Genomic DNA, 22,914 nt, shown 5'->3' with positions numbered 1-22,914 from the left:
CCGCTATCAGGTAGCAATAACTTTGATTGCTAAAAGCTGCAGTCAAGCTGATAAGCAGGAGTGGAGAGCTGGTATATCCTATTTCAAATCTCTGTGTGTAAAGTCCAAGGTCCCAGTTTTTATAATCTTGCTCTGAAAGCACCTACAAATTATTTCTCAAAAATAGACACATTTCAGTTCAACCTGATAGCATTTTCAATTTTCTCTTTTTTTTTTCTGTTTTTGACAGAAGTAGCATCATTATCTTCCTTTGAACTGCACCGTGCCAACAGAAGGCTAATAGAATAACGAGACTGCACACTACCTCAGGGAAGCAGGAGTATTTTTTTCCTGGCATGTTTCAAACATGCCTCTCTCCAGAGCCATCCTTACCCTGCTGCTGATCAAAGCCTGAGTTTTCTGAGCTAGTTGTTCAGACTGTTGGCTTCTCAGTGCAAGGGCTATAATTTTTATATCAGGGTCTTTAGCGCAACTCCATCAGGGAAAAAACCCAAAAAACTACTCTAGCCTTTAATATTCTGTACATGTGTATGCTTTAGGTCTCTCTAATTTTGTATTCCAGTGATTGGCAGAATTAGAAAACGATGACTAGCATTATTTTAAAGTAAAACAACAAAGTCTCCACCCAGTTGTATTTCTAAAAACTACATTCATCTACAAATATCTTAGGTGCTTCAGACTGCTGATATGTGGATGGTGTGGCACAGCTTACTTTTCTGTATATGCAAAATAAAATAGGAAAATAAAGGAAAAGTCCATTAACCCCTAAATAATATTACAAAAGACAAAGGGAATACAGAAAAAGTGGAGAAAGGGGCTGAGATGATTTGAGGCCTTTGAACTTTGACCAAAGTAAATAAATACTTTATTCCTTGGTGCATGGAAACAATGCTCTTGCGAGGCTCTGAGCTCATCTTACCTTGTCTCTTTCTCTTTTCTTTGTTCTTAGTATTTCTGTTTTTAGAATACACTCATAATTGACAGGATTACAATATAACTAGGAATTTTGTGTATCTCATTACCTTGAGATTGACTGCTATAATAATGCATGCACCCATTCATCAATGTTTTGTCATGATTTCAGAAAACCATTCCATATTCAGGAAGACATGAGATAACAAATTGATTGCTTTGTAAGTAAAGCATCTTTATTGCCCCTTTCAATATAGCCCATTGTGTTGTCACTCTCAGTTATCAGATCAGGCAGACATTTTTTCCTGCAGAACTTGCATCTGAATTCAAGTAACAGCTCCTTGGTGCTTTGGTGCTGACATACTGTACAAACCAGTTACTACAAGTCTCTTACTATTTTCATTATTGTTAATCTGAGGAGAAAAAAATACATAAAAAGACATATTAAATAAACGTTCTCTCTATATATGTTCCTTTTGTATGAAAAATGACCAAGTTTTTCTAACGCCTTTGGCATTACCTTTGAAAGACTTCAGTACATCAGGCTAACATAGTTCTCTGGTTTCTCATCGTTTCCCTGTAATCTAAGTGCTTTAGAGTTATCTTTGTTGTTCAACGAAGTATCTGATGCTAAAATATTCAAAATAAGCACAATTTTTAAAGGTAGGACAGCATTTTCTACCTTTGACTCCTTAGGATGGGATCTTATTTTAATGTTAAATTGGTTATTTTTATTCTGAGGTCAGTTGCCTTTGTGTGCAAGCTCCTTCTGATCTTCTCCAAGAACATCAACATATCTTAAGAAATTCAATACTGTTCTGCTACACCAAGTTAACTACACATTAGGGGCTACTAGGTGCAGAGAATGAGAGGGATAGACTGGGGCAGACAGCAGCAGGAATCATGATAAAGACGCCAGCCCCAGGTGCAAGATGCCCTCTGAGCAAAATGTCCATCACCTGCACTGCCACAGGTCCACCAGGTTTAACCTAAAGAGAAGGCAGTGTATTCCCCTTAGTATACTTTCATTTCTACAAGTTGGGATCTGTATCCTCAGTAAGATTGTCTCCACTTTATTTTTATCTTATTAGATTCAATATATCTATCGATTACATCAGATTCAAGGGAATATTGTGTGCATAAAATACACTGGAAACTTGTACCTTAAGTTTCAACAATTTTTTATAGTTAATTATAAAACCCCAGAAAATTGCACTGTATTAATAGAAACGCTGACATCTCTTTAGCTGCAGTGACATTAATTGGAGCTACCATAATTTACCATCATTCTGAAGAATATAACCTCTAAAAGTATATTAGAGTGTATTAATGAACAATTATACTAATCAATTTACCCTCCCAACATAACCCTATTAACTGCAGCAGAGGATTGAAAAAAAACTTCAACAACAGAAATGTCTGTGCAAGACAGGAACCTTTGACCAACACCATGAGGCAATCCTCTGCAAGGGCAGGTGTGAGTTCTTAGTCACTCCTAACACAAGTTGATTTCTGTTTATTTATTTAATTTTTCTATTTATTTATTTCACTCATGACTATTTTTTCAGTGCTGTTCCATTCTCATTTGAATAGCCTGTGCTATATATTGGTATAGGTTTGTTTAGTGGCTGGACACAAAAATACCTAATGCTTGTACCACTATAGAATAAGTACAATTTTTCATCAAGTTTATCAGTTAGGGGTTAGGAAAAGAAAAAGAATTCATGTGTTAACACAACACAGAAACTTGGGTAACTTGCTTAACTTTAGTAACTTGGTTCATTCTATGCAGTAGGGAAAAAAATTGCATCTTCCATCACAGGCATATTATATATTGAGAGAAATAATACGATAGTTGGACAAAGACAATTTGGAAACACTTTAAAAATTAAAGATCTCACCAGTCTGCAAAAATAATCAGTGGAAAGGATGTTTCTTTCTATGTCTTTTTATTTCAAGGGTGGGCAGTGAGAGAAGACACAATTTATTCTTACCAAAATTAAATATTCTTACCAAAGTTACTTGGCCACCCTGCTCTAGGTGCCATCATCTGACTTGCCCTGTACTGCCTATTGTGAAATATTCCCTGCATGAGCAGGAAATCTTGGCTGCTCCATTAGGGCTACCTTCAGTCTGCTTTGCGCAGCCAGGGCCAAGGTTGAGGTCTGAATCTAATGAGCACTGTGCATTTCACAGTGGGAAGAGTACTCTGAATTTTTTTTTTTAGTCATTGGGAGTGTTGGAAAAGAAAAGATTTCCAGAAGCAATGGGGAGCTACAACACCCAGCATACTGATCAGCATTGGCAGACATGAGTTTCACATCTCAGACAGGCAGAAATGCCATTGATGCCCTTGCTAGTACGCCTTGCATGCTGGGGCCGTGCCTGCTGCCTGACTGCCACAGGAACTGTGTGCCTAGTGCAAGGAAAAATGTTTGGCTCAAAGTACCCAGTTCTTCAGGGAACAAGAAATTTGCCTGCACCTTAAATTATTTTGCAGCTAGTTAAATAACTGCTGTGCTAGAAGCTCTGCAGGCAGTAATTATTCTTCCATTTTTTTCTACTAGGCAGCCCTGAACTGAGCCATGAAAATTGCTTTGAAATCACAGCAGAAAAAGAGGAAACTTTTGGACGTAATTTATTTTCGGATGTTTCAAACCAAAGCTATCTTCCAAACCAAAAAAGAAGTCCAGCCCTGCCAAGCCCTTAATCACTGAAATGAAGAAAGAGACCACAAAACTGAATGAAAAGAGGATTGAAGCAATTTTCCTATTCTGAAAAAGACCCTTTTTTGGAGTTACCGTCAAAAGAAAATAACAGCGCAACAAAAACTCTTAATATATCACTGATGTATCTAATCAGAGGTTACTTGCAGAGGCCAAGTGTTTGAAATGGGAGCAATGCTGGAGTTCGTCCTTGATGGGAGAGAATTCATATGTGGACTCTGCATTTCAGAAAATAAAGCCTTACTAGCATTTCCAGGGAATTTTCCAACCATGTGAGAGCAAGAGTCTTCTTAAGAGTGTCCTCTATACTATGCCATTAGAACATAATTGTAACATAATATCCAAGCTCTTATGCTTCAAGCACTTTAAGGACTGATCTTTAGCAGTTACAGAATGACAGTATTATTTCTAGCACAGAAGTAGCAAAGACCTCACTTTGTCAGGATCAGGTGCCATTGAGCTCAACAGAATGTAAGCATAGAGGAACAAAGCCCCTCAACCATACAGCTTATGTCTGGCCCAGGACAGAAGGCATGTTTTAAAACTCCATGAATATGATCTGACAAATGTAGCCACTGTTAAAAGGACGAATGTATATTTAAAATACAAAGGTATCCAAGTTCTGGCAAATTCAGAGTTTAAATCTAGTCTGAAATATGATGCCACAAACATGGAAAAAAAAGATGACATACAAAATTGTATGATTGGAAAAACTAGCTGGGAATGAAACTTAATTTTTGCAAATCCTGTGAAACAGTTGTTACGAAATATAAAATCATCTGTCCTTTGCCTTAAGTAGCTATCACCAGCTAGCAACATTTTGTCAGTCTCAAAACAGAAACAGTCCTGACAAGGGATATGAGGAATTAAGAGCGCAGTAGAAAACTGGTTTCAGCAAGTATATATCAACTAGTGATGCAAATGCTCACCAGCAAAGTTTTGCTCAAGTTACTAAATACAAGAGCACAGTTGCCGGGAAAGACCCCTGCAGGGTCACCCCGCATCCCCTCCCTTCATTGCTGTTTGTTTAAAACATTTGTGTGCAGCAAACTCCCTGAGACATGTTTCTTGGGGTCTCTGGCTGGGATTCAATGAGCACACAGACATCCCATTGAAGCCAGGGACCCTGCAGTCCCAGGCACCCCTGTGTCCTCCACTTCGATGTGTTTCTGCCCTCCCGATGCACCCAGTCCTTCCTCTCAACCTGCCCTCAGCCAAGGGGGTGGTACTGGCCAGTAGAAATGCTTTTACTCCTGTTTCATCTATCACATTCCCTAACTACTTCTTAAACAATCTTTAAGTCTTTCTTTTGTATTTTGAAGTGTCCTCCCTGTCACATGCCCACACAGCACTATTCAGTAGCATTTATTTTCTCAGGAACCATGACAGTTTACTTTTCTACAGAAAGAGCTTTGCTATTTTGAGTGTGGAATGAGATGCATGACTGCTCCTGGAGGTCCCACTCCCAAAAAGAGAGTAAAGCAAAACCTTGGATGTCTCCCAGTGCAATGCTGAGCCCAAAGGGCTCAAAGAAGAGCCAAAAAGGCTCTTTGCCAAAAAGGAACAGCAAACCCTCAATTACATGTTCTTAATACAACAGAGAGAACTCTTAAAATATCGTGAGTAAGAGTATTACAGCAGGGTCTGAGATGTACGTACAAGATGCCTGCAGCCCACCATGCTGACCAGTATTGAGGTAGATGTGCTGCAAGTGACACTGCCTCCAGGACTGCTTGTGGCAAGGTCTGCAGGGAGCAGGGACAGCTTTGAGATGACCAGCTGGTACAGCCAGAAAATCAGGCAAACTCCGGGCACACAAACACCTCTTCACATCCTGACATTTTGCTGTTTCCCTGTGCTCCACTACATACCTCCATTTGTTATTTCTTGTCAGGTAAAATCTTGGGGCAGTTTCAGTCCTGTGTTTCAGCAATGCCCAGACCTGAGCTGCCGAAGAATGTGACTCCTACATTCTACAGTTACACCATGAGTCAAGAATAATAATACCAAGGATGCATGTGTCTCTGATACAGCTGCAGCTCAGCGAGGCTTTTTGTCCCATTTCTTCTTTATACCTCCTTGGACATAAATTGTAACTGCAACGGGTCAAAAATACAAAACAAACATTTAAAGATCACAGTTCTTAACTTAGATGGCACTAAAATATTCTGCCACCTCGAACAATAGGTGATTCATTTGTGAAAATTTGTGATTTATTTATAAAGATGCAAAGTGCAAAGCTGCATCAAGATCTCAGGGTAAGAGAGTGAATTCAAGCAGTGTGTTACAAAACCCTTCACTGACATCTGCAGAAGATAAAGTACGTGGCAGAGGGAAAAACACAACTGGAAGAACATCCTGAGCCTTAGAACAAAAGCGGGTAAGGGTTTCTTCGGCCTCCTCCATTTCTACCAGAAATAAACCACTTGAATAGCAATTTTTAAAATAGCGGTTGGCCTCATTTGTAACATTATCAAATTCCACAAATCTTCCGAAGGGCCTTCCTCTCTTTCTCCACTCCACATCCTTTTCCCACAAAAGCCAAAGCCTGGATTTGTTTTTAGGAATAGTAACCAATAAACAGAGGCATAGTAACACTAGCAACAGAAAAGAAATATTACCAAATTTGAATAGGAAAAATGAAGGAAAACAAAACCTTTGCAACAATGCCTGAGGAAGTCTACATATCCTAGGGCTGATCAGAAATTCTGTTAATCAGAGGATTGCTTTTCACCTTTAGGATACACTTTCAAATTCAGCCAAATCTGTCACTAATCATAAATGTATGACTAATTTCCGGGTGCTCTTCTCTATATACATTCAAGATTAACCATTCCAGCATGAAATTTATAACTAAACAACACAGCTTTATTTGTAGAGTATTTCCATGGGTGGTGAAGTGATTCAGATGCTCTCTGCATTCTCCTTACAAGGCTTCCTCTCCAAACACTAACCATATTCAGCTTGGTTTCAGTGCTGAGTTCTGATTTTTTCCTGAGCTTCACTTGGTGCAGTGACAAGGCAACAACCAGAGAAAGCAGTGTGGATACCTGATTCCCTGTCCCCCACCCTGACAGCAGTAGAAGCATCTCTGACTCCTTCACAGACAACAGGTGCAGTGAGATGGCACCAGCCTATGCCCTGGCCTTCCTAGCTTTGGCCCCAGCCCATCATTACAGTCTTTACCAGAGTTAAGCTTCTACTTTTTCTTCCTTAACAGGAATTTTCCATCAACTGTTTCATCTGGAAACCATCCACCTCCATGCACCAGGAGAGGCAGAAAGCAGTTAGGGAGAGAAAGCCCACATAAGGTTTTACATTTGCCAGATACCCCAGTAACGTTGCCAGTCTCCCTCAGCTGCAGGGACGGGGTCTCAGATCCACCAGCAGAGCCAGCCACTCACTATCCCATCAGAGAGCCAAAGCAGCTGGACAAGTTGTTCCTGTCAGCATCCATAGTTCTGCTGCCTATGAAGTTTCCAGACCTCACAGACTGGAACAAAGAGGCTTTCACAGAGATCCACATCACCTCCAGAGCATGTCCTTTATTTACAGGAAGGCTCTTAGGTTTAGTCTGGGGAGGTATGCAAATTGCTGGGGGCTCTAGGGGAAGAATTTTGTCAAAGAACATATATTGCTATGCATCTTCAAAAGGGTCTGCCTTCTGATTCATTTAATCTTCCCTGGAAATTAACTTCACAACCCCAGGTCCTTTGACCATGCATGATTTATCTTCAGATTATATCTGCCTTTCACACCTTTATGATCCACTTTGTTCTTGAACAGCTCAATTACTTTGGATTTGTAAAGCCAAAGAGAAGACAACTTGCAGGGCCAGGTAGACACCTAACCAGGCAGTTCTGTGATAGGGCTGGGCTAAAGGGCAGACTTTTCATTCTCACTTGCATGTTCCTACTGGGTCTGCTTCTCCAGCACAGCTGTTCAGCTGACTCCAAAGCAGACTGCTTCAGCACGAAGAGGAGCAGTGTGAGAGTGATGCCAAGGCAAAGAAAGTAAACACATTGCCCCTTTTTGGCCACCAGTATATCTACTCCAGCATAAAATGAGGCATCTCATTTCTACATTTGAGCAGCAAAGTCCCACCTGAAGCTTCAGATACCAACCTGGAGCTGTCAAACACCTGGATTTCCAGGACTGAGCGAAGTTCCCTTGCAAACAGGGCCATTGCCTCCATCCATCTAGTTGCTGCTGTATACAGGGGGAGAGAAACAGCAATATTATCAGCTGATAAGCTCATATTCTTATCTCCCATGCACTGGTTTCCCTCTAATTTACAAAGTAGGCAGGTATCTATTATTTCTTTGAACTGGAACAGGCATTCTCTCTCTCTGATTATGTACATGTAGGCAATGAGGCCAGCTACCGACTGTAGCATTACCGACTGTAGCATTACCTGACCCCACTTTTACAGGTTTTCCATAGAAAACTAAGTGCAGTCAGGCTCTCCAAGAGGTAGAGGTATCAAATAAGTGAGATACCACTGCATCCATGTCACCCACCTTCATTAAGCACATCTGGCATACATAAGGACAGCACTGTATTCAAGCAAAAGCAATAATGGAGTATTTAGGGCATGGAGCATATAAAGGCATTTGTAATCTTAATGTCAGTGGGATGGTCTAATGATAGAAATGGAGCAGGATTTGAACTAGACTTTACTGGGTCGACTGATACATAGTAGACAAGTTTTCAGGCACAAAAGAATCAGGAAGCAGTTGCTTTCATGACAGAAGAGCATCTGGTACAAAATGCTAGCAGCAGCAGTATGGAAATGATGTGAAAAAGCATGATGGAAGAAATTATCCAAAGATTATCATAACATAAAAAAATCCTGTGTTATTATGATGGGATAACTTGAGATACTTCTGGAATTTTGTGATCCACACACATGCATGATGAAATTGATACTTTTTAAAAACAGTCCTGCTATCATGCTAGGATGAATTGCTAGGATGTTTTCTAGTTTAAAAATATAGTGCAGTTAGAACAAACTGTAGCACTAAGATTTCATTTCAATGAAATTGCCATTAATGTTTCACCTAAAGTAAGCCAATCTTCTCCTTCACCTAGGAAAATGTATCCTTTCACGCTGTGTATTTTATTTGATTTCAGTACCAGAATTCTATACCACCTGCTCAGAGCAAATCAGCGATGCCTTTCTTTGGTACAACAGACGAAAACACCTGTCTTTTTTATAATTATATGATTGTATTTTTATTAAGAGTAAAATAAAGGCAGTTAAATACTAACCTGGTTGAAAGAAATACCTTCAAATCAGAGGGACAGTAACAAATAGTTCCATTGCTTATCTCATTCATGGATTAGAAGTCAGACTCACACTGAGGTTAGTTTGGGTGGGACAGCATTACAAGTGTTTGAGCCATGAGAACAGCATTCTTCATACAGTTGTTTTAGCTAATGCAGTGGGTGGGATTCCCAGAGGAAACTATCAAGTAACGTTACCATATGTTAAAATAACTTCAGTTTTAAAGCCCCCAAAGCTATAATCATTGATGGGACTACCTGAAGAACTGAAGTGCTCAGGAAACAATTGTTTCAGTGACAAAATCTTCACAGCAGCAGGCATCAAATGTTCATATAATCAGTACAAAAATAAGGGCAAAAGGTTTTATAACAAGTAGAAAACAAAAATTAAGGTATGTTAATGAATACAAACTACACCATGCAAGTTAAGTTACATTCTAACTCCACTGAGATATCAGTTTTCCAGTATTCCTCTCTACTTATCTTTAGAGATTGGACATTTTATGTTTTTATCTAGAAATGCCAAATCCCTTAAAATACCAGACCTTTATTCTCTCTGACTCTAAGCAACAGTAACAAAACTTAAAAACTTAACAGCTAAACTAGCCATTATTCATTAGCCATGGCACTCTTGCATTAATCAGTGTATTACATAAATCAGCAGTTCTGAATGATTCCAAAAAAATAAGCAATAGTGAGACTTGATTTGAGAACAGAATCATACAGAATAAAGTTTTTTTCAAAGATGGCAAATTAAATTCCTATTTAAAAAGAAAAAAAAAAAAGCAAAGAAGTTGTGTTTTAGAGTAACTCTATCAGTTAGTAATTATGAGGTTAAACACAGTGCTGTGCCTCTGTATTTCAAATGTCACTTATGGATATTATTTAGTCTAATCCTTTTGATTTTCTTGAGAAAATTTCCCTGCAAGTACAGTATTTGGCTAAGTTGGAGAGTGTATGCAAAAACATCACTTGATCTTGTCAGCTTTGGCACATATGCTTGGCATTGTCTGTGACAATTAGACATAGGAGAACTGGATACACGTAGGTGTCACATGTCACAACACCACCCCTCCTGCAAGCACTTGCTTCTGTGATTCCCCATGCCACCTGCCTCAGACTGCAGGAAAGGCAAACCTCCTTCACTGCTCTCTACTTGGCAAGGTATTTCAGGATCATGGCCAGGGCTGTGCTGAAGAAACTGCAGGCATGGGGCATTGTAAAGGGTAGGATCAAAGGAACCACGATGCCTCAATCTGAAGGCAGAGGGGAGGGGTCTGGTAGTCAGCAATCTTTAAGCTGCTGGTCATCTACTAGAAGCTACCAAGACTCAGTAAGTGAGATGATTTTCGGTATGATAAAGGGAGGGCTACATGCCAGGAACAGACATTCCTCTGGGAAAACAGCAGATTTGAAAACCTGGGAAAGCTATATTTAAATGCAAACTGATAGGGCTCAGAGCCTGGGTGAACAAGAAACAACATCCACGAGTCACAAGAGAAGACAGACAACCTCCCATAAATAGTTTCACTTTTAGTTGAGTCTGCCTCGTTTGTTGTAGTCCTCAGGCTGCTCTCTGGCTCTGCATAAGGCATGACATGCCTGAAGCTCTGCACGATTCCCAGACTTTGTGTCAATAGTCTTTACACACAGGCAACCTTCAGATCCCCTGACACGTGACCACGCAACCCTAAATCATAGGTGATGTCAGTATTCCCTTCCCACACTCTGCTACTTTCTCTCGTGAAGTAACTAAAAAAACATAAACAGTTCAGTAAGGCAGGAAGGTTGTCAGTGCTTTCTGCTCATGACCAGACTCTGCCTGCCTGTCTGTCGCAGTCCCCTCACACTCCTGCTTTTTGAGGCAGTCCAGACTGACCAAAAAACTGATGGACTGTCAGAAGCCCCTTTAAATTCCTGTCCATCTGCTTCCTACACCTGAGGACTTCCACCAGCCAGGGCAAAAAACGAGCAGATCAACATGACAAAAATGAACGCAAGCCATGCCAATGAAAGCACCATTTAAATGGGCGATTTTGGTAAGAGCAGGATCATAGAAAAAAATGAAGAACTAATACAAAGCCCACTAGGGTTTTAATTGTAACTATCCCACTAGTCTGCCTGGAAAGTTCTCCCCAGACATGGTAGCTAAACCATGGCATTTTTTTCCTGATGCAAGTTCCTGATAGAAATACACTTCTGTGACCTAACAGAGTATGAGGGGAATGATTCAGTAATTGATCCATACAGAGGTGTAACTCCTACAGCACATAGTCCCTTCACCCAGCCTGCCCACCTCTGCTCAGTTCTGCTCTTTGTTTAGCTCTGCCCCACTTCTTATATAGCAATTGGTTGCACCTGTGGAGAAGGTTGCATTGCTGATGGTAACCCACTTCATTTCCTTTCAAAAGTTGTCTCCATACCTATAGACTAAATCTGGTGTTTAGTACAAGGTATCAGAAAGGATACATCAAACCTTTGAAATTCAAGAAAGTAATAGGGAAGAGAAGGATCCCCTCTCAGAAGTGGTGCATACACAGATTTGTTTGCCCACTCAGAGCCTGACCCTCCTCACCCTTGACTAGCCTGCATCAATCCCTATTTATCCCTGGGAGGGCATTTACCCCACACTGTGCCCAAGGAACTAAACTCCCTCTGCAATTCCTAGGTGTACACAGCATGGTACAAGAACAGGGTGAAAAGTCTCCTTAGAAGGACCCAGCCCAGGATGAGTGGCTTGCAGAGGTACACCCCAGCCCCTGTAGTCCAGTGGGGCCATTGCAGGCCCTATGGAAACAGGGTGGGGTCCTGGCTGCTCCTCCACAGGCTCTGGCAGCAGTGTTGTTTCACTGCCCCTCCACAGCCATCACCCAAAAATATCCTTCCTCCACAGCAATGCAGTGTTGTCACAGCCAGCCCTGACTGTGAGGCTGGGTGCAGACCAGGGTCCTCCAGGCTCATTTTGATTTGCAAAAGCCACTTATAAAATGGACACTGTCACTTTGCAAAACACAGAAGAAGAAGCCAACAAAGAATACTATTTCACTCCTAAAGTAGTTTATCATAACTAAAGTTGTCAAACTCAATCTACAGTCCATCTGTGTAATTGAGGAATACAAGTTCCCACTATTTTTAGATTTAAGGTCAGTCATCTCACTAAATAGCAACTGTTTAGGCAGGAAGATTACACCTGATGAGAAGCACTCCTTTTAGAAAGTTTTTTGTTACTGGTAAAATTCATCTTTGGGTAAATTTTTTTCAAATCCACTTAGTAATATTTGTCCTGGAAATATACAAGGTATTCCCCAAATATTTGTACAAGAATTTGTTATCCCTGAGCCTTTTATCAAATAAAGGCTCAAATACAGAATGCAGCAGTCACCTGAAACATTACACATTTTTTTGTAAAACGTATTAAAAAAAGGATTCAAGTGTTTTTCCAAAAGAAATCATCCAGTTCAACCTTGTGATGTCAACCTTAATGCAAACTGTGCCTTTATTTTCCAAACAGTCAAGAGTTAATAGTCATATTTAATTTATCAATTACATAAAGTTATGGCCAGGCTAGTTTTTGCAGCTCTAATATTCCCCCAAAGAATACTCTGTGATTTAAATTATTTGGTGGCATGGGAGAAGAGTTTACAACCTATATCTCTTCTTCTGCAGAAGCTAATTGCCTATGCATAATTTAATTTTATCCATATAGATTTATGTCCTTTTCCATCACATAATATTAAGATGACTCTTACCAGTTTCCTGTGAGATTGGAAAAATATTGTAGTCCTGCCCTTCCACAAGAAGCCCTGTAGTACCCTATACTCTTTACTGCCATTAATGGAATTTTTGCCTGAATGTCTTGTATTTGCAATTTCATTTTGCACCAGTCTGAAGATCAATAAAGGGAGGTGACTCCAAGGCACAGTAATTTTAAGTATATAACTATTGTGCAGATGCTACAACTTTAATTATCCAAGCAGTCTTCTGAGCCTGTCCAAACAAAAAGTGATAAACAATCTGCTTACACAGTGGCAGCAACAGGATCAAGACCCATTAATTTATATCCATAAACATTGGTTGCAGCAGCAGAACTAATTGGGTATATCCTCAGAAGTGTATCCCATACGGATACCTTGCTGAGGGAAGTCAGCTACCTTCTTCAGAATTAACTATGTTACATTGCTTTGCATGGATTTCACACAGATGAAATGCAAGCCTTCAAATTACCTTCTCTGACTCCTTTTTTCCTTTTTTTTTTTTTTGCTGAACATATATAATGCACCAAAAAATAAGATTAAAAAATACAGTAGTTTTTTTTTAGCTAAATTTTTACAATTGCCCCAGTAATGACCTATGGACCAGAGCAGGTCTCTGTAAATACAGATGTGGTCTGAGATGGTGATTCAGAAGGATGGTACCTGAGGTACTGGTTAACAGATAAACAGCAGTTGGCAGCTTCTCCATCAGTTCCAACATCTCCCTCCAGAGATACCATCTCAGAGGTTTTGCCTGCAAAGGAAGTGCAATTGCTTTAATTATGCCAGAATATATTTACTACTTGGGAAGCAGTCATGCCAAGACTGTAAATAACTAACACTATATAAAAAGGAAACAATGTACAATGCAAAGTAAACATCTCCCAGTTTGACAGTTAAGACTACCTTGATAAAATAACTTCTGTTAAAAATATAAAATGTTCTGAGAGAGTTAACACTACAGTCTAAGCCCATTCCTGGATATGGAGACAAGTTTGCTAAGGACTTCCAGATGTACACAAGGCATAGCCTTTAATTCTGCCTATAAAGGACTCACAGAGGCTCCATTTGGGGGCTGTGGGTACCAGCATGCCCTTGAAGGTCTCCTGACACATCCTCTGCAGAGCTCAGCCTAAAACAGGAGCACTCTGAAAATCTACTTAAGCCCCTCTTGGAGGCAACTTACCAAGAAAAGCAAGAGAAACAGGCATAGAAAAAGAATCTCTAACCACAACTTCTGATTTTAGAGCATTTTAATTACATTTCCCAATCCCACCCCATTCTTATCTCATATACATTTCATAACTTGCTCTAGTTTGTCAGCATTTCAGCTGGACACAGTCATCCTACCTTCTTTGTCATAGAGGTCCTTTTTCTTGTGTTGATGGCTGACCTCTCTCTCTAACAACAACTTCAAACAGAGCAGAAACTTTCTCTCATCCATGATGTCTCTCTGTACTGTCTATTAAGAGGCATTAACTGCTTTCTTCTCTTGAAGTAATCTAATTTATGCATTCATACCATACAATTATTATCCTATATCAATAATTCTTCTTTGTAGAAAAGTATTTTGTTCAGAGGCACTGGCCGGGCAGAGACATCACAAACACTGGATCCAGTTGCTTTTGGTATTTTTTCTTTATTGATGTGTCAAATCACTTTTGGGGCAGGTCACCCAAATGAATGCAGCACAACAGGTTAGGCATGTCTCAGTCTGTTTTCAGTCACAGAACACTATAGGATTTGTTAACTGGCATAGATATAGCCTGCACTGTCATAGTGCTATCAAAACACAGATTGTGGAAACCATGGGTATTAAGCTAGCTACATAAACATTAAAACTACATTTAGCAAAAACAATCAGCTATTCTCACAGAAAATAATACTGCAAAACAAAAAAATAAAGATATCCAAAATATTACGATAAAAGATAGAAGTCATAATAATTAAATACATCAATTATTTCTGTTCTGGATATAGTAACAAAAGGATTTGGAAAGCTTTACAGAAATGGGATTTCTGAACTATGTTGATGCTTTCCAATTCCTCATTCAGAGGCAACCTCTGGATCTAGGATGAGGAGTAATTAGCCACAGTACTGGATGAAGGTGAGTGCTATCAGTTGCAATACCTTCCCTTAACTCAATAGATAGATGCCATTGGACGGATGTCTGGGAGCTACAGCTCCCAGACCATTTTAAAGAAAAATTTGGATCAACTTACAGTAGTCTAACCTGCAGAAAACACTTATTTTTAATACACTACCCCCCCCATTTTTTTACTGTGAGGGTGGTCAAACACTAGCATGGGTTGCCCAGTGTCTTCATCCTTGGAGATATTCAAAACTCCCGACTGCTCAAGCTGACCCTCCTCTGAGCTGGGAGGTCGACTAGATGATCTTCAGAGGGGCCTTTCAGCCTCTTCCATTCTGTGAAGAATAAAACTAGTTAGTGGATCTATATTGCCTATGTCAGGGAACCCAAAACATGTGAAAACCTCTCTCCAATTCCTCATTTCTTATAATGAGATAATCTAAGAGATGAACTTTAGATCCAAGTAACATGAAAATAATTGGTTTGTGACGTATTATTTGACAATCAAAGACTGAGGGACATAAGAGGTAAGCAGTAGGAATGTGCAGTACAGTCAGGGCTGGGGAAAGGCATTATCTCTGCCTCTTTCACCAGCAGCTAACTGTTAGACCACCTGGATCTGTTTCTTGGTATGCACATAAAAAGCAAAAGGTGGGAGTGTGAGAGAAAATAACTACAGAGATATAAGACAGGACATATGCTCATCAATCATTAAATGTGGATTAGCTGCAAAAGAGCACTCATAAATGCAGTCCATACTTCCTAACAGGGATTCCACTCCCATATGAAAAGGTTTGGAACACATAATGAAATAGCAAGAGACGGGTGTCACAAATCTATCAAGTCACATGGTCAGTGAGTGATCTCTTGCCAAGAATTGCATGAACCACTTCAACAAACACTTAAAAATGAGGCAGATGAGGTCTGAAGGAAAGATCTTGTAGCACTTCCAAACCAGAAAGAAGGTCACAGTTGAGCAGATGATGAAAGAGAAGGAGCAACCAAGGAAAATTAAAGAATGTGGAAAATACACTCTTCTCTCAAAATCATTAGGGGAAAGAAGGCATTTTTGTTACTGCACTTTTAAGATCGCTTTCAGAAGAGTGTGCACATTTTCTATAGTCTTCAGACACAAGCTCTTCCCTGTCAGGAAGAAAGAATTCATTCAGGTAAGTTTAACTCTACCAAAAATATCCCTTAAAGTATGCCTGCTAGCATACTTTAAGCCCAATGCCCTAAGTTCCCAGAACTCTTAGCATCAATATTCTGCATTATGCTGCCTTCATTTTATGGTATTCAGGGCCCCTCATTTAGTAGATAGTCTGGTAAACCTTGCTGCTGTAGTGTAAATTATGACTTGCATGTTCTGTCCTTCTGAAGGAGGCTGCTGCCACCACAGCAAAGCCAGCACAAGGGAAAATGTTCCCAGATTGGAGGTGATCTAGTGCACAGACCAGTCTTTTGACACTTTCAGTAATATCCTTCAGTAATAATGCTGTGCTGATGTAAAGTGTTACCACCTGCATATATTCCTCCTTATGAGAGAAACTGGCAAACAGTAATGTGTGCCCACAGCCCTTCACTCCAGCACAAAGCTACTGCCCTTTGCTCCGCCAGTGAAGGTGGCTTTGAGCTAAAATGACAGACACTAACTGGAAAAGCTGAGTGGGCACCTGGTCTCTTCTGATGGCTATGTCAGACCATCCTACTCTGGGTAATGCTGGGCATGATGGTGCTTTAAAAGATCATGACTTGCAGGTCTCATCTGTCAGTCATAAGAGTAAACCTACCTCCATCTGCACTATAAGTAAATTGAAGGGCTTTACTCTGCAGTAAGTGATATGCAGGCCCTTGTTCTGTTCCATCAGTGGCACAGTCAGGGCAGTTGAGCTCCCTGAACTACCACAGCTCAATTCCCCAGGGCTTGCTGCTTGGACTGAACTAACCTAGTGGAAAATCTCTTCATTTTCCTTATCAAAACCGAGAAAAAATAATTAAGCAATAAAACATTGCAAGGATCTGCTTGGAGTGTGTGTTGTAATGCCCTGGAGAAGGAGGCAGAATTAGCTAACATTGCTAATGACACTTGGTTGCTTTGGATATCAAGTCCAACAGAAATGATTCTAAGAATCTGCAGGTAAGATTGAATGCAGTCAGCAGATGAACAGCCCAGCAGCTGTTGAAAATGAATCTGTGCAAACATATGTATAAACACTGACACAACTGTCTACACTAAATAGTGGTAATTTTTGAACAAGCATCCTGAGGATGAAATCCAGAAAATAAAGTCTACCCCTCTTATTTACCACAAAAGTCCCAAAAAGAGAACAAGTCAAGAATTACCAAGTACTTTATATGCAGTTACTCCTGCTAATATAAGAGACTAGTCCTACTTTATAGACTTTAAATTAATCTGCTGTGAAAATCAGAGTGTTTACTGATCATCCTACATACATTATATAATAGCTTAGGAACTTTGCAGCCCTTTCTACACATTTTTCCTCAATATGAGATACTGGTCACTGGGAATGATGGAAGAATGGTTTAACTCAAGTAACATCACACTCTAAAGTGTAACTAAAAAAAAACCAACTCAAGATGCTGAAAGTTTTTAAAAATTATTAAACTAATTTGAAATATCACCTAAATAATATTTCACCAATAGGTTGCCACCTTCTTGATTTGATCCCCTTCGGTTTATGAAGTGAGATAGAATTTTGAGTTAAACTATGGCTTGCTGTTTTCCTGTAAGACTCCCACCTTGTTCAGCACACATCATGCAGTGCTTCCTGGCTAATCAGTTATTCAATCAATTGTTCAGTAATCAATACTTTACATGGTATTCACAGCTCAAAGCGTGGCTCCGTACCTTGTTTATTTCATCTTATTTTCTGAATTCACTGATAGTCTACATGACCTGATTATCTAAGTATCCATCTGAATTCTTCAGAAACAAGAATGAATTTACTTCATAGCAGCCCATTTTGCAAATGGTGTACTTTCATTACTTCTATTTTATACAATGGCAAATTGAGGTACGGAAAGATTAACGTCAAGTATCTCCAATAGCTTTTGCTTGAAATTATTCTGACTGCTCAGAAACAAATAATACAATTCTTTTCAGAGACTCCTTAAAGTATAGGCGATACGTTGATTTCACCTGTGCTTGCAAAAGCTTTGCATTTCTGCAAATCAGACTGAGGTACTCAAGATGGAGACCACAAAATAAGGAACATGAAAACAAATGATTGCTTATGAAAAATCTATTTTAACTGACCGGCTTCTCATCAGACAGGAAATATGCAGAGGCAAGAAAAACAGCTCTGGTTGATCAGGGTAGCATTCAACTGTCAGCATATGAATTTCCTTTTTTTATTCTGGTTTCTAGCATTAGTCACTATACTTTTTCCATTTTCCTCAACAAACAAGGCAAGGATCCTTTTTAGAAAAACAACTCATCCACAGAACAGAGTCCAATAAAAAGCAATATTGTTTGAACTAAAGGCCAGAGTACAACAAGTGCATGTAAGAATGTCAAACTGCAAGGGCAACCACCAATAATTCGTGAGGGTTTAACAGGGAAGCTATTAAAACCAAAGAAAAATACTTGCTCGATAAAGTATAAGCCTTAAAATCATGGTCATCTCCAGACCTAAAACACAATACATCACCCTGCCACTTCACCTAAAATAGAAACAAATAACCCCAGCAGTTTAAACTTTCCTTTATGGAGAAGTGTAGGAAGAGGTTGGGACATCCTTGTTGCAGGTAGATTTTATGGGTATTTCTTCAGATCAGGAAAGGTTCAAAAAAATCTTCTGTTCCATTCCAGATCAGCATGTGCTCTAACAAGCTGTTATAAGAAGCAGGAAACACACAGGTTCAACAAAGGACTGAGCAAAGTTCTCTGCAAAACAAATCTCTTAAGGAAAGGGCAGTGCCTGTAACAGAAACAATTTTAACCAAGAAATCCAGTTTTCTATATTTCCTCATCCTAAACACTGCCTTCTTTTTCTGTTCAGTAATTACTGTTCTTGTAATAATTGTGATTAGTTTTATTTTTTTTCTTTCTCACAGTGCACAATAGCCACCACTAATTCATCCTGTAACTGACATAGCTGGGACCAACTTTTCATCAAGATCAGCACTGCATCCACAAAATATACATGAGCACTTACTGTACGTACAAACATGCTCATAAAGAAGCACATAAGCAGAATTATACAATTTGTATGCAAAGATGTGGGTTTCCAAGGGCAGCATTTTACCATTAGATTGCAGGTAAAATGTACCTTCAAACATGTACCCACTTTTAACTAATTTGTACCTTAATGAAGAATAGCAATGAATGTTTACTTCATAAAATAGCTGAACCTAGCAGTACTGCTTTTTAAAGAACAGTTCTAGAAAGTGTGGTACGTTTTGCATTTACAATTTAACTGTGGTAACACTCAGAAAAGACAATACAGGTACTTGCAGTTCCTACAAATTCACCACAGACCACACTTCTCTCCACAGTTCCCTCTTGACTATCATATCTCTGTGTTTATACCATGCCCACACTGGTAATGCCAGATCCTTTTGTGCAGCATGTAATAAAATATCCTGACATATTTCACCTTCTATTTCATAGAAGGCTTACCAGAAGTTATATCTTTCGTGTTTATCCTTTAATTAGTTGGTATCATCACATGATATATTTGGACTAAAAGTTTAGAATAATTTTTCAGCTCGAATTATTGGGAAGAGGGTGGCTAAGAGCAACTATATTTACCTGTATTAGAATTTGACCAGGATGCTCTGGCAAATACTGATATTTAAAAATGTATCAGTCTGCGCTTGATTTGTACTTCCCTCACTTTCGATGTATTATTAAACACAATGATATTACCCTGTTAAAAAGAAAAAAAACAAAACCACAAACCCTAAACAACAAAGACATGCTCCAGCAAATTAAACACCACAACACGTGCAACAACTGCTCCATCTGTCCGGCCAAAGAAAACAAAACCAGGAGGTGAGTCTGACAATACCGCACACTCAATCTGCTTAACCTTTAGCATAATCCCTGGCAGAGTTTAGGGCACAGCCAACACTTCTGCAGCAGGCTTCTCCTTCCCGCCACCTTCTGGGGTCGGCCGAGGACACCTCAGCAGGCCCGACACCTGTGGACTTCCTGCACCCCAGTGCATGTGGCATTTAGCCTCATTTTCACGTCGTAAAAGCATGCTGACAGGTTGATATGGAGCCTTCAAAGGGCTCGTAAATGGGGAAAAAAAAAATCTACACAAAAAATAACCTAAATGATGCTGTAGAGCAACAAGTCATGACCCGAGGGCGATGAAGCTGGAGGCACCTGTCACTGCCACCCAAAGCTCCACCACCGAGGCCCAGGCCGAGTGGCTTGCGAAATACACATACAAAAATAAATATATGCGTATACACATTCATATATGTGTATATATATGTATACACATATGTGTGTATATACATGTATATATACACACACATATGCATATATATGGGTATATATGTGTATTTAATACATATGTATAGATATATAATATATATGTATATATGTGTGTACATGTATATATACACACACATATGCATATATGCGTGTGTATATATACTTATACATATATGCATACAAACTCTTTAAAAAAATTGTATTTAAAACGGTTTTAGAGCTGAACGTGCGGTAGCTGCATGAGCCCCCAGCGGCCCTGCAACGCTCCCCCCGGCTCGCAGTGCCCCCTGCGGCCGCCCAGCGCCGGGACACCCGCACGGGCTGCCGGGTGCCGCCGCCCGCCCGCTCCGGCGCCGCTCCAGCGCCGCTCCCCGCCCCTCAGCCGCTTCCCGGCGCGTTCCGGCGTCCCCCAGCTCCCTTCGGCCGCGCCTCTGCCGGGACATCGCGCCCTGCCCGGGAACGTAAAGGGTCTGGCTCCCGATAAAAAAAGCGTCAATTACCAGGAGTGGGGTTCGAACCCACGCGGACATGCGTCCATTGGATCTTAAGTCCAACGCCTTAACCACTCGGCCATCCTGGTGCAGATACCAGGAGCGCTCCCGGTCGCTCCTACATCCATGGCCGCGCTCCCGCCCGCCCCCTGGGCCCCCCTCGATCCTCGGGGGCACCTCCTCCCCCTCCGCGCCCCCCCCGCCTTTATTCCCAGCGCGGAGCGCACGGGGCGGTGCGCGCGGGCGGCCTCTCCCGGCGGCAGCGGGAGGAGGGCGGGCAGGGCCCGGCGGGGAGCGCTGCTCCGGCCCTGAGCCCTCCCGGGGCCGCGATAGCCCGGGCCGGGCCCTCCCCCGCCGCCTTCGTTCCGATGGGCGCCGGGCCCGGAGCGGAAGGGGGAGGCGGGGGAGGTGCGCGGGGCTGGCACGGGCCCGCCCCTGAGGGGAAAGCGGGGCGGGCGGCGCTGGGCCGGGGCGGTGAGGTGCGAGGGCTGCGGGCGCTGCGGGGCAGGGGCAGTGCGGGCTCGGACCTCCTCAGAGTGGGGAGGGAGGGCCGCGGTGCCGGCGTGGATCCTCAGCGGCGTAAGAGGGCTGCAGAGAGGTTGCGCCCGTAAGGCACCGGCACTTTATTACTCCCGTACAAATGTTTCCTGGAATGTATCTTCCTTGCTCGTAGAAGGAAGGAGAATCAAAACCACTGAAGTCCAAAGGTATCAGTTACGCTTATTTAGGAGAAAAGTATTGCGGGGAAAGATTTTTTTTTTTTTTTTTTTTTTGCCGGTCGCCACTGAATGCCTGGGCTACGGAAGCACCTATCGCAGTATCCCCAGTTACTGCCTGCCCTGAGACCTCCCCCTTCTTCCCTGCGTCAGATGGGGAATGGGAAGGTGTCCCTTCTCGGGCCTTCCCCCTGGCACTGGGTCCCAGTCTCGCTCCCTGTGCTGTTTTTCAGCGGAGAAAATGGACATCCTTTATCCCACCAAACTTTGCCACCTGTGAGCCTGCCCCTGAGGTATAGGGTACATATTCCGTGCAGCGCAGGCCGAGGACTCTGGACTGTGCCAGCCTTCAGCAGACAAGGAGGCGTGCGGAGACCATCTGCTTCCGCACGGGCAGAACAGGAGCACACCCCCTGCTCGGTTGTTGGACAACGTGGTTTTCCTTACCCTCCTGTCAGGGGTCTGGGTCTCGAATTTGCAGGTGTGGGTGGTGCCTGAAGCCTTTGGCTCTGAGTGCTCAGAGCCCCCCAGTATGCTAGGCACACTTGTGAGGGAAAATGCCTCTAACATACCGTACAGGTGAATTGTTAATATTTTATCTGTGAAGAGCTACGCTTTACTTGGAGAAGTTTCTCCCAGGACACATGCCAGAGATACCTGCACAAGTGTGTCCATAGTCTGGGGCCTTCACTTTGAGGAAGCAATTGTTCCACTGCCATTTCTCCAAAACTAAACCCATGATTCAAAAAAAAAAAAAACCATAAGATGAAATGGAGACTCATACACATATCCATGAACCCTTGTATACTATGTAATAGAGATTTTTTTTTCTCTTTTATTTTTGGGCAGCACTGTCTTACATTTTTAGAAGGAGCAAAGTGTGCCTGGTTGCCAGTTCTCCTTTGTACTCCTCAGAAAGGGCTGAGATTATAGGTGTGTGGTTGTGTGGATTGAAGAGCTTTGGCTTCAGTAGGAAACTCAATCAAAGTCCTAAAAGGTAAACCATCCTCTCTCAGACTTTTAACTACTTCATCCCTCAAACTCAGTTTTAGGGTTTGCCATATGAGGGAAGAGGGGAAGAAAAACCTCACTAACCCATAGAATATGCTACACACAGGAGTTGTGCTGACTTTCAGAAGGAAAAGGCAGCTTTCCTTAGGGAGCACGGAGACGTCCATCCTGCAGCTTCTTTCATTAGTATGCTAACGTTGTCAAACAACTTTTATCATTTTCTTCCACTCATCCTGTGTGGCATGAGTCCTTTCAACTATAGTGTGATCAGTTTTTTTCAAAAGTCTGTTTAAATGTGATTAGGCAAGTTCACGGGCTGACAAAATTTGAGTTCTTACACAACTGAAAGATAGAGAAAAACCCACAGTATTGAGCAATGTTTGCAAGGAAGAGAATGATTTCTTCAGTTACTGGAAGTCATTTTTTAAGTGCCTCTAATTCACAATGCATCTTAAAA

The 22,914-nt window shown here is 41.3% G+C and overlaps 1 protein-coding gene and 1 non-coding gene across 2 annotated transcripts; both read right to left on the bottom strand.

Moving 5' to 3' along the window:
* Positions 1-1,138: 1,138 nt before the first annotated feature.
* On the bottom strand, positions 1,139-22,185 carry LOC108496712 (translation initiation factor IF-2-like). Its single transcript, XM_017813672.1, has 5 exons — positions 22,104-22,185; positions 20,740-21,227; positions 13,340-13,430; positions 7,763-7,847; positions 1,139-1,325 (listed from the first exon to the last, which is right to left on the bottom strand). Exons 1-5 carry the CDS (start codon positions 22,183-22,185, stop codon positions 1,292-1,294), a joined length of 780 nt encoding a protein of 259 aa, XP_017669161.1. The 3' UTR covers positions 1,139-1,291.
* TRNAL-UAA lies at positions 20,737-20,819 on the bottom strand. The gene has a single exon. It is a non-coding gene; the product is annotated as a tRNA-Leu (tRNA).
* Positions 22,186-22,914: the final 729 nt, after the last annotated feature.

This window comes from Lepidothrix coronata, unplaced genomic scaffold (genome assembly GCF_001604755.1).
Source record: "Lepidothrix coronata isolate B3197 unplaced genomic scaffold, Lepidothrix_coronata-1.0 Scaffold42, whole genome shotgun sequence".
Lineage (NCBI taxonomy): Eukaryota > Metazoa > Chordata > Aves > Passeriformes > Pipridae > Lepidothrix > Lepidothrix coronata.
This window is presented reverse-complemented; position numbering and strand designations above follow the sequence as displayed.

Coding starts and splice junctions, on each gene's coding strand:
- LOC108496712 (XM_017813672.1), bottom strand. CDS start 22,185: ATGGGTTTAGTTTTGGAGAAATGGCAGTGGAACAATTGCTTCCTCAAA. Junction 21,228..22,103: donor CTATGGACACACTTGTGCAG/GTATCTCTGGCA, acceptor CCTGCCCCGCAG/CGCCCGCAGCCCTCGCACCT. Junction 13,431..20,739: donor GGGTTCGAACCCCACTCCTG/GTAATTGACGCT, acceptor CTTCCTTTGCAG/GCAAAACCTCTGAGATGGTA.